Raw genomic sequence first — 12671 nt, 5'->3', positions numbered from 1 at the left:
CAGTAATCTTAGCATTTGTAAAGCAAACATCTTTTAGGTTAGCTACTAGGATCTGGTATAACTATACTATTTTATCAGTAAGAACAAACTGAAAAGTTGTATCTTGCATTGTTATAAACCAGCCTTCCCCAACCTGGTGCCCTCCAGATGTTATGAACTACAATTCATGTGTTGCCCAGTATTTATCTTGCTGAATATGAAATGGACTGCCAAAGCAGCAAATCTGAAATGAATTCAGTTTCACCTTCCCTGACATTTATTCATTACGATGTAAGTCTAACAAGCTAATCAGACAAACTATCATTCTCAAAGTCAATTTATATGCCTTTTAGCATGCACAGTGGTTTTGGATCTTTACCTCATCCATCCTTACAACAGCTCTGCACTAGGCCATTGCTATTCTGATATGTGTGCCTGTGCACATGTGTGCATGCACCAGACGGAGGCATGAACAGAGTGGCTTGCGTAAAGCCCCAAAGACCATGTGCTTGGACCTAAATCTCCCACATCAAAAACCAGCATGCCTTCCCACTGAGCAAGATGAATTCTGCAACGAGGCTATTGGATGAACTAATAATAGTGCAGAGACCCTTCCTGGTTTGTAATGCTATCTCTATTAGTAGAGTGGGTTTCTGGAGCATGAGTACATTGGGATACATCTTGCATCCTCCACAAACCCCATAAACTAGTTTTAGCTATGGGTGGCATGCACATGTCCGTCTACTGCTGGGGATTACCCCCAGTAACAGAGGGCAACACACAAGCCCTGAGCAGGAACTATGGGTTTAATTGTGTTGGCTGAGGAATGTAAATATAAGGCCTGTTCACATCACAACAGCCCACTGTGGTTTAATTTATCTGCAGGGACTGTTATATTATTATTATTATATTTATTTATATCCTGCCTTTTTCCCAATCCGGGGACTCAAGGCGGCCTTACAACGTTAAAACTGCTACAATTAAAACCTATAAATAGAAATACAACTGTATAAAAGTTAAAAATATAATTAAATCATCAATATTAAAATTGTAAAGATATTAAAACATTAAAAGACAACCAGAACAACAAAAATGGTATCCATACATCACATTTTCCCAGGTCCAGACTAGTTATCCCCAAAGGCCTGCTGGAACAAAAACGTTTTTGCATGCCTACGAAAACATATCAAGGAGGGTGCCACTCTCGCCTCCCTGGGAAGGGAGGTCCAGAGCCTTGGGGCAGCCACGGAGAAGGCCCTCTCCCGCGTTCCTACCAGGCGTGCCTGTGATGATGGCGAGAAGGGCTTCCCCTGAAGATCTCAGGGCACGAGTAGGTTCATAAGGGAGAATACGGTCTTTCAGATAACCTGGATCCGAGCCGTATAGGGCTTTATAGGACATAACCAGCACTTTGAATTGTGCCCGGAAACAGACTGGGAGCCAGTGAAGCTGTTTTAACAGGGGGTTGTATGCTCCCTGTAACCAGCCCCAGTCAGCAGTCTGGCCTCAGTTCTTTGAACCAGCTGAAGTTTCCGAACACTCTTCTGAGGCAGCCCCACGTAGAGTGCATTGCAGTAATCCAACGGGATGTAACTAAGGCATGTGGCCAAGTCAGAAATCTCAAGCAACGGGCACAGCTGGCGCACTAGCTTTAACTGTGCAAATGCACTCCTGGCCACCGCTGAAACCTGAGCATCCAGGCTCAGGGCTGAATCCAGAAGTACATCCAAGCTGCGAACCTGTGTCTTCAGGGGGAGTGTAACCCCATCCAGCACAAACTGTATCCCTATTCCCTGATCTACCTTTCAACTGACCAGGAGCACCTCTGTCTTGTCTGGATTAAGCTTCAATTTGATTGCCCTCATCCAGTCCATTACTGCCGACAGACACCGGTTCAGCACCCCAACAGCTTCCTTGAAATTAGATGGAAAGGAAAAGTAGAGTTGGGTGTCATCAGCATACTGGTGACACCGAACCCCAAAACTCCGGACAACCTCCCCCAGTGGTTTCATGTATATGTTAAGTAGCATGGGGGACAAAACAGAACCCTGAGGGACCCCACAAGCCAATGGCCAGGGAGTTGAACAGGAGTCCCCCAGCACCACCTTCTGGGTCCACCCCTCCAAGAAGGAATGGAGCCACTGTAAAACAGTGCCTCCAAGTCCCATCCCAGCGAGGTGGCCCAGAAGGATACCATAGTCAATGGTATCGAAAGCCGCTGAGAGGTCCAGCAGAACCAGCAGGGACACACTCCCCCTGTCTAGTTCCCGGCATAGGTCATCCACCAAGGTGACCAAAGCTGTTTCTGTCCCATAACCGGGTCTGAAGCCAGATTGAAATGGATCTAGATAATGTGTCTCATCCAGGAATCTCCGGAGTTGGGAGGCCACCACATACTCCAATATCTTGCCCAGAAATGGAATATTGGAGACTGGCCAATAATTATCCAATATAGTGGGGTTCAGGGAGGGCTTTTTTAACAAAGGTCTCACCACCGCCTCCTTCAAGCAGGCTGGAATTCTGCCTTGCCTAAGGGAGGCATTAACCATTCCTCTTACCCACTCGGCCAGTCCACCTCTGGCTGCTTTTATGAGCCAGGAAGGGCAAGGATCTAGAACACACGTGGTGGCTCTCGCCTCTCCAAGGATCCTGTCCACATCCTCAGGCTGTACAAATTGAAAAGTATCCAACAACACTGGACAAGCAGGGGCCAAAGTTACATCCTCTGGGTCTGTAGCAACTATAGCGTCCAAGTCCGAGTGGATCTGAGCGATTTTGTCTGCAAAGTGCTGAGCAAATTGTTCACAGCGGGCTGTCGAGGGGTTTAAATTATCCTCTTGCAGGCTAGCATGTAAAAGACCCCTAACCACTCGAAACAGCTCCGCTGGATGGCTCTTTGCAGACACAGTAGTGGCAGAAAAAAATATTTTCTTTGCTGCCCGTATTGCCACAGAGTAGGCCTTCAAATAGGCTCTAGCCCGTGTTCGATCAGATTCACTCTGGGTTTTCTGCCAACGTCGCTCCAGTTGTCTTCTCACTCGTTTCATCACTGCCAGCTCCCTAGAAAACCAGGGAGCTGGTGCGGCTCCACTTTGTGAGAGAGGACGCTCAGGAGCGATTGTGTCTACGGACCTGGTCATTTCTCCATTCCAGAGATCGGCCAGGGCTTTGACAAAATCGCCTGCTGAGGCAACAGGAAAATCCCCAAGAGCTGTCAGGAAACTATTCGGATCCATCAGCCTCCTGGGGCGGACCATCTTAATCGGCCCTCCACCCCTGCAGAGGTTCCAAGTGCCAGCGAGTCTAAACCCTACCAGGTAGTGATGTGTCCATGACAACGGAACTATAGAGAGTTCCTCCACTCTCAGATCACTATCACCCCATCCAGCACAGAAAACGAGGTCCAGAGTGTGCCCAGCAGCATGGGTGGGGCCAGATACCTTCTGGGACAGACCCATGGTTGTCATGGCGGACATGAAGTCCTGTGCTGCTCCCGACAGGGCAGCCTCACCAGGGATGTTGAAATCCCCCAGCACGACAAGCCAAGGGGTCTCCAACACCAACCCCAAGACTACCCCGGCTAGCTCAGGAAGAGACTGTTGAGCAGCGGGGTGGACGGTACACCAACAGAATCCCTATTCTGTCCTGGGCACCCACCTTCAAATACACACACTCGAACCCAGCAGACTGCGGGATAGGGCACCTGGTAAGGGGGATCGAATCCCGATAGACCACTGCCACTCCACCTCCTCGCCCCCCAGGTCTTGCCTGCTGCTGAACAGAGAACCCTGGAGGGCAGAGCTGAGAGAGATTAACCCCCCCAGCTTCGTCCAGCCAGGTCTCTGTAATACAAGCCAGGTCAGTGCGCTCATCCAGGATCAAGTCCTGGATAGCAGTTGTTTTACCATTCACTGACCTGGCATTCGCCAGGGCCATCCAGGTTTTTTGAATTGGGGAACAGTGTAGGGACAGTCAGCACCCTATTGTTACACACTCTGCCTTTAGAGTGTGACTGTCTCCCCCCCTCCATATCTCCCTCTGCCCTGTAGAACTGTAATGGCCGTTCCCTGGCTCCCAACACCTCCCCCCTTCATTGGAAAACACATATTTAATGCAGGCAGTCCAGCAGGCCACACTGAGGCAAACAGTCCCCTTCCCTCCTTTCAAGCAGGGGGACAGGCCCTCGCCCTCGTGCTCCCCCGAAGTGGCTCTCCCAAAGGGGCAACCCCCTTTGGTGTCGCCTCCTTTGGCGGCGACACCCGCCGCCGGTGGTTCCGCCCCCACCGGACCTAGGTTTTATGCCCCAGCTCCCACAGGTGTTACAGCTGGGAGTGGGGTGGTGCTTGGCTGGACCTGGGTCTGCAAGGAGGCAGAGTAGAAGTCCCCCAGGTGGAGGTACAGCTCCAGCAAGGCAGCAGCAGCAAGAGCACTGGATCCCACCTGCCTTGCAATACTGAAGGGCTTCCTCTCCTTGCAGCAACAATGGCATGAGTCCCAGGTCAGCAGAGGCCTGGGTTTTATGCCTCTTGCATCATGCTGGGTGGGCACCATTTTTGTATGGTGCTCATGGGCGCCCAACTTGCAGTGTTGTGTGAACCTGGGTGGCAGGGGTTGTTTGAAGGTTAGACAATCTTCAAATAACCCTACAACAAGCCATGGGTTATTTGAGGGTTGTTTAACTCTCAAACACCCCCTTCCGCCTGGGTTCACATGACATGGCAACTATCAGCACCTGGTATGATGCAGCAGCCCTGCAGGTAAATAAGGCCATGGTGGGCTGCTGTGTTATGCGATCTAGATCACTGTATAGCTTGCTTTCCTCACCCAGTGCAAGAAGCCTCAAATTTCTACTTGCCTGGGAGTGAAGGGAAGATTTGGTGCTCTATTTCTGAACCTTCTCTTCCACTCCAAAGTGACTGTGGGGAGGAGGAGGAACAGAAACATTTAAAGTTTTGTGTGTGGGGGGTACACACTTGTATAATATAAAGAAGTTGGCATACTCACAAAGCTATGATATATCTTCTCATGGTTTTTTTTAAATATATATGGCTGCCTTATACTAGTGGGATACTAAACTGTTTCATTTTCAGCTCTAGTGAGAAAAGATGGCTACTATTGGCTGTTAACTAGCTTTCCTCTTTTTTATACTTGCATAAGCTCTGCTAAGCACTGCTGAGAGCCAGTGTGGTGTAGTGGCAAGAGTGTGGGACTGGGAGCTGGGAGATAGCCGGGTTCTAGTACCCACTCGGCCATGGAAACTCACTGGGTGACTTTGGGCCAGTCACACACTCACAGCCCAACCTACCTCACAGGGTTGTTGTTGTGAGGATAAAATGAAGAGGAGGAGGATAATGTAAGCCACCTTGGGTTCCTTGCAAGAGGAAAAAAGGCGGGATATAAATGCAATAATAAAAAATAAAAAAATAAGTACAAATCCAGGTTGCAGTTGCTCAGGTTCCTTCTCACGTATGTACATATGTATTACAATTATTTATATCCCACTTTTCAGGATACAAATCTTGCCAAGGTAGCTTAAAAGTAACGTAAAGATACAGTAATAAAATAATAACTAACAATATTAAAATACAACAATGAAGAGTTAGTGTTAATGGCCATGGGAGGGAGGGGAACGTGCAACTGGAGTAGGCATCTGAGGTAGTCTTTGCCTGCCTACTTATCCCTCTCTGTAGTTTATTAACATTTATATACTGCTTCATTTGCTAAAAAAAAACCATCAAGGCAGTGTACAACAATGTAAAACAATACAACTATAAAAACCAAGAACATTAAAAACAGTAAAACATTAAAAGAACTACATAATTTAAAATGAATGTATAAATAATAATAATTTAAAAGGCTAAATTAAGAAGTCTTCACAGCCTTTCTAAAAGCCAGAAGAGTGAGGACCAATTGTAGTTCTTGAAGGTGCACATTCCACAGTTTGGGAGTAACATAGGAGAAAGCCCTTTCATGCATGCCCACTAAATGGGCCTCTATGGGTAATGTTGTCCAGAAGAAGGCCTCTTCTGCAGATTTTAAAAACCAGGCAGGTTCATAATGAGGCAACCCAGTCCTAATCCATTTAAGGCTTTAATGGTTAAAATCAGTACCTTGAATTGCGCATGGAAAGCAAAAGGCAACCAGTGCCAATATTTCAAGACAGGTGTTATATGGTCGGGATACTGTGCACCAGTTGACAGCTTAGCTGCAACATTTTGTACCAATTGAAGCTTCTATGTACTCTCTAAGAATAGCTCCTTGGAGAGTGCATTACAGTAGTATAAATGTGATGTGACCAAGGCATGGATAGCTGTTTCCAAGTTAGACCGACTCAGGAAGGGCCACAGCTGGCACACGAAGCATAATTATGCAAACACACTCTTTGTTGCCACCATCACCTCCTCAGCTTGTTCATCCTTATCCAGGCTATTATCAAACGCAAGCAACATTCAAGGGTTTTGACTGTTTCCTTGGTGTTAGGTGGCAAAGACCAATAGAGCTGGGTGTCATCAGCATATTAGTGGAGCCTTACTCTAAAGGTCCAAATGATCTCTGCCAGCAGTAAATATTAAATAACTTGGAAGACAAGTTAGAACCCTGTGGGAAATCATAAGTCAATTGCCATGGAGTTGAATAGTAATCTCCTAGCACCACTTTCTGGACTTGGCCCAACAGAAAGGACCAGAACCACGGCAAAACAGCACCCCCAAGGCTTGGTGGTCTAGAAAGATATCATGGTTGATGGTATCAAAAGCTGCCAAGAAATCTAATAGGATCATCCTCCCCCTGTCCAATTCCAGGCATAGGTAATCCACCAGGGTGGCCAAAACAGTCTCAGTCCCACATCCTGGTCAAAAGCTCAATTGAAATGGATCTAAATATTCTGTATCATCCAGCTGTATTTGGAATTGCAACACCATCAGCTTAACCAAGAATGATACATTTGGGACTGGCCTATAATGAGACAGATTTCCTGAATCAAGGGAAGGTTTCTATTAAAATTACTGCCTTTTTTATGCAAGAAGGAACAACTCATTCTCACAAAGAGGCATTAATCACTGCTCCTAGCCACAGCATCAATCTCACCCTAGTCAATTTAATCAGCCTAGAAGGCAAGGGTCGAGTACACATCACTGCTCCAAATACCCTGTTCACATCCTTGAGATCTATAAGCTGAAAAGAATCCAAAACAACTGGACAAGCATTTGCTGAGGTTGCATCACTCTGGCCTGCTCCATTATTGGCTCCCTTTCTCCAGCATCCTGGTGAATAAGGCCTCACACAGTATGGAAAAGCATTGCTGCTTTATTCTGTGCGGATGTGATGGTAGTAGAGAAGTGAGCTTCCCTGCCTTCATCGCCACAGTGTAGGTCTTTAAATTGTCTTTCACCTGTGTATGGTTGGATTCATCCAGAGTTTTTCTCCAACAGCAATCTAGCTGACATCCCTCCTGTTTCATTGCTCCCTGTAAAACCAGGGTAGTGACCTGGCTCCACTAGGAGGGTGAGGGTGCTTAGTTGTCTCTTCACTAAAGGTGTACATCTTAATTCAAACAATAAATCATCACCTTTATTTTGCTTAAATATACATAACTTACCTGTTACAGAAAATAAAGCTACCTAGGAAAATATCCAGACGTTATCCAGCTTATGAACTCTATCTCTATGGGGAAGGAAGTTATGCAGAAGAAAACAAAAACCTAATATTAACTGGGATTCCTGTCCTCTTCCTTCCTGGTAATGCTGGAAGTTACAAGCAAGGTAAGCTACGTCTGAAAGAATACAATATGGATATTTGCTTCTAAAGCAGGAATGGTTTTGAATACCTGTAGAATACTTTAAAAATGGAATAGTAATCTGTCTTCACACAAGTGAGTATTATCCTGCATATTTGGTCACATTTAATTGTTAGCAAGGTTATTTACTTTCTGTGTGGATGCTATTATTAAAGATAACATCTGGCTTCAGTGCACCAACCATTCTTCTGGGAACTTGAGCTTTCACTTTTAAAAAAAGCTGTGTCAGCAAGAAGGAATTTGTGAAGGCAATGAGAAAAGACAGGATAGACTTAAAAAATTATTTTGCAAACTTTAGGAATAAGTTAGGCTGACTGGTTAAGCAATGTGCATTGGGAGAGGATTTCTCTTCTTTTTACTGTATATATTTGTTTTGAACCATTTTACTAACATGTAGGTTTCTAAATGGAGAGAGATGAAAACCAGTCTTGGAACACAGGCATCAAAGAGGATTATTGAAATCACAGAAAATGCCATATGGACATCTGTAAATACGTTTAAAACAAAATCCCATCTGAATTGTGCTCCCTCCCCAGAATGCTATTTAGAGAAACAAAACTGGATTTCAGCATGTAAAACATGGAATGTTTTCTGAGATGAAGCTTTGAAAATCAAGGGAACACATTTTGCACACATAATATTGAAATTAGTAATAGTCCATTTATATTTCAGTGTATTTAAATGTCTTGCAAACACAATGCAAGAAGGCTTTAGGTAACAATGTTAATTTAAAAAACATGATGTCTCTGAGAAACTTCATATGAAATCAAGGGATTATAGCAATTTGGGGTGGGGGGTGGGCAAAGGTAGATTGGGTCTACCTACTGGTAGCTCTCTAAGTGATTTGCGATCGATCAGTAAAGGTTTCTGACTTCCAGTTCTTTAAAAATAGCAACATAAAGCACTCCTACCCCCCAAAATTAGGCTGCTAAAATGAAGAAGGCTGGGAGTAGGGAGCCAGGAGTGAATTTTTGTATGAAGGGACTGCGACTTCTGTTCTGATATTGTAAACAAATTCCTGGGTTGAACATGTGCTCAGAGGCACTCTTTTCTTAAATTCTCTGCCCTGGATTTGCCTAACCTGGCTATCCCTGGGTTTACCATCCTATTAAAATTAAATGTTGTATTTTTTTAGTCTAATACCAATTCTGCTTTATACTAAAATACATTAAACTAGATTTGCTGTAAGAGACCAAATAGACAATGTTCAGTTAAAATGTTTCTAGTCTTGCCTATAGGTGTAAGATCTGAAGTCTCCACTGTTTGTATTATGAATTTGTCTCCATTCCTGTATACATTCAAAGGATGCCCTCCTGGTGTAATGCAGTTTTTAGCACTATAATCTCAGCAGATAGGTTCCTTGATTATGGATTCCTTCCCCCCACCCTTGTTTCTGTCTAAGAGTTTGACTCTTTAACATTGGTCTCATTCTTCCAAAAACATCTGCTTTTTGATGTTGTGGGCCAGGCCGCTATCTTCTGTTTCTGCCATTTTAAAGGATTTTAAATGTAACCACTGTGATGAGAACCTCTGTCACTTGTTCCCTTGTCTCCATGGAAACAGATGCTTGCAGGCCAGAAGCCATGTTCTGATTTTCTGTCAAGCCCACTACAGATCAGTGTGGAATTATGAAAAGAAATGCATGTGAAAAACATTTGAGGATGGTATCGATCTCTGTGGTAGCCAAACATCTTTTCTACACTTTTATGTTGTTTAGTATTCTAGCTGAGGATCCCCTCTTTGAAGGACTATTCCAAGGTCTTTTGACAGTAGCATTGCTGTTCTCAAATAATAGCTTGTAATGAGGGTAACGCATGGATTTTTGTAGCCTGGAGCCCACCCATTTTAGTGATAGACCTGTATGTTTTTCCTCCTTAGATCAAATTCTAGGGATCTTCTGTAGCCACAAAATCTAGGGAATTTTACTACTAATAATTAATGTGTGTTTTCAGTCCGTTCACTTGGATCAATAGCACTCAGAAAGGCAGAAGATGTTGACTTCAAGTACCATTTTGATGTCTTCAGTGTCAACTTCAATGAGGAACTTGTTGCACTCTACGGTGGAAGTCTACAAAGACAGACCAGATTTGTGCATGAGTGTATTAAAGTAATTCTTAAGTTGTATAAGGTATGGAGATAAGCATTATGTTTATTTTTATTCACATAGATTATTAGCTATGTCTTACGTGATAGAGGGGGTGAGGAGACAATAAGTCCGATTGATTACATCCAAACTTTTAAGTAACTGTATTTGAATTGTAGCCTTAATCTTTTATAATAAATTGAATGTTTTTGTGAGCCACAACAATGTACATCAGAATTCAGATTAACGATTAAATGGGAGAGAATCTGTGATTTCAAACACTGTGTGTTTCATGTCAATTTTCCTTCATTTTTTTGAAGGGCCAAGTGTTTGCTCCACGCAGTGTTACAATAGTAGGTCATTCCATGGGTGGTCTTGTTGCAAGAGCACTGCTGACTCTTAACAATTTTAAGGCAGAACTCCTCAACATGCTCGTTACTCAAGCCACACCTCATGTTGCACCCGTAATGCCTTTAGATCAATATCTTACCGGTAAGTTTGCTCTTAGTATCAGTTCTTTGGACATGTGGGGTTGTGTTCTGCTGTCCCACTGCCCTTACTACCTTTGGTGCTTTTAAATGACTGTGTAGGCTTTCTCAGCATTCCCCCATTTAAAAGATGTGGTTGATCTTAAATTTTATGATGGGACTAAAGAACAGGCAATTGTTAGGTAGGTAGGGCCCAGGCCATTCAGGGTTTCATAGGTCAAAACCAAGCCTTTGTATTGTACCTGGAATGGCTGCGTAAGCCAGTGCAAGGCACACAGCTGTTGTTATAAAATGCTTTTAGAACTCAGTCCTCCTAGCACGTGAGGTGTTATCTGCACCGGCCACCAGATATTTTCCTACAACAGTGCTGTGTCAAGTGTGTCATCTTTTATGAAGGTATAAATAATGGTTGCCATGTCTTCATCTGAGAGGAGAGCAAAGGTTATGGATTTGTTAAAGGCATTCCCAGGTCCTGCTGTGACCTTTTGGTCATTATGATGTTCCAGGAACCCACTAAAACTTTATCCATCCATGACAGGCATGTCTCTTCTCTCTGGCTGACAGGACTATCAGCCACTAATACTTTGGTCTTTGATTTGATTCCTATTGATTCACTTCCATCTAGCTTGTGACTAGACCCTGCATTAGAATCTAGAAGGCAAGACTGGGGCCAAGATGAGGAAAAGAAACAGTACTGAGTGGCATCAATATATGGGTAGTGTCTCTAGAGATGTAAAATTTCTGGAATTTTTGAGGCCATGGAAAAACACTTTTTTCCAGAAAAATGGGAAATTTTGGAAAAATCGTAAATAAACAGTACTGATTTTTTTAGCACTCTTTACAGATCTAAAGTCATCTTTAGAATCTTCTTTTTTCTTCACTTCCTTTCTTCCTCCCTTTTCCTCCCCTTTTTTCTTCTTTTTCTGTTATTGTGGTGTCCTCATCAGAATATTGTATTGTTGGGAAATTGTAGTATTGATCAGGTTGTTGGTTATTTTGGTATTATTTATTTCATTTATAAAGATAAAATAAATAAAAATATATTAAAAAAAACAGATCTAAAGTCATCTTGTTGCTTTAAGATAGCCTTCCCCAACATGGTACCATCCAAATATTGTGGATTTCAGCTCCCATTAGACTCAGGCAGCATGGCCAATGGTCAGGAATGCTGGGCACTGTAGTCCAAAACATCGGAGGGCACCAAGTTGAGGAGTGCTGCTTTAGGAATATGTGTTCCTAAAGTTATTTTATGTATGACTTAGTTTGCTCATAAAATTTTAATAAGGAATGAAAGAAGTAGCTATGCTTGGGAATCTTACAGAGAGGATTAAAAAAATATTTTCCCCCATGGCTTCAATGTTCTTATTACATAGTGTTTAGAAATCATTTTGTGGGGAGTGGAGGCTGGGTAACAATATATAAATGTCTTAGATTCTAAAAGAAAATATTTCATAATCCAAAGCTGTTCAATATTTCCAGTTTTTCAGAAAAAAAGGTATTGGGGGGAAAAACAGGGGGAAACATCCCCCCCTGATTTTTTTCTGTTTTTTTCCCAAGCCTTCATAAGTATCTCACTCCAGCTCTCCTGCTAGTTTAATCTGGTAGCTTCTTGTGCACACTGAACAGGACAAGATGGGGCCTGTGGTACCACATAAACAGGACTGTGAGATAAGAAGCACTCACTGATAATTACCTTGCCAAGAACGAATAAAGCAGTGTAACAGTTGCCCTATGAGCATCTCTCCTAACGGTTGATATCAAGTGCTCCTGAAAGATCAACAGTTTGTCTCGCTGATCTCTAAGCTCATAGATCATTCATTGTTAGTGTGATATAGCTGGGCCCTGTCAAACATTAAGCTTGAACGTTTTTTGGAAATACCATGAGGCATTGGCTTTGGAGACTGTTTTTTAATTGTGGGCTTTAAGCAGCTATAGGTTAAGTTCAGTTTAGGAAATACAGATTTGTGTGCCATGTTTTTGCTTCACATTTCATTTTTACTGCCTTTTGCTCTTACCAAAGACCTCAGAATGAGTTCAGCTAAAAATGTATACAAAATATTTTGGCCACAAACCAGACTGGCAACGGGGCTGGGAATCCCAATGTCCAGGTACATTTTAACCTGTAAAGTTTGGTGAATAGCTGGTAGTGAGGATCAGTGGGAAGAGTTGGTATTTGGACCTTAGGGACAAGAATTGGTTAAGTCCTCCTGTATGCATGGGTGCTCTTGCTGCTTGGGCTGCGCTTTGACAGAACTGGGACGCTAAGAGAACACTGCTCAGTGTCATGAATATCAAAGTATAATGAAATTACTTGCAGCTTGCTAAA

General features: G+C 43.4%; 1 protein-coding gene across 3 annotated transcripts in view; it reads left to right on the top strand.

Moving 5' to 3' along the window:
• The window catches only part of PGAP1 (post-GPI attachment to proteins inositol deacylase 1), a 62197-nt gene that overhangs the window by 7042 nt on the left and 42484 nt on the right, over positions 1–12671 (top strand). For 2 of the 3 annotated variants that reach the window (XM_084816670.1, XM_084816686.1), the window contains exons 2-4: positions 7586–7739; positions 9727–9902; positions 10178–10349. In XM_084816670.1, the coding sequence (XP_084672796.1) occupies positions 7586–7739; positions 9727–9902; positions 10178–10349 (502 nt within the window). Of the gene's footprint in view, positions 1–125; positions 271–7585; positions 7740–9726; positions 9903–10177; positions 10350–12671 lie in introns of those variants that run through there. The other variant, XM_084816679.1, reaches the window with a different exon arrangement.

This window comes from Heloderma suspectum, chromosome 1 (genome assembly GCF_057233095.1).
Source record: "Heloderma suspectum isolate Gila_16-S chromosome 1, 16-S_ref, whole genome shotgun sequence".
Classification (NCBI taxonomy): domain Eukaryota; kingdom Metazoa; phylum Chordata; class Lepidosauria; order Squamata; family Helodermatidae; genus Heloderma; species Heloderma suspectum.
The sequence above is the reverse complement of the archived record's forward strand: the minus strand, read 5'-3'. Positions and strand labels throughout refer to the sequence as shown.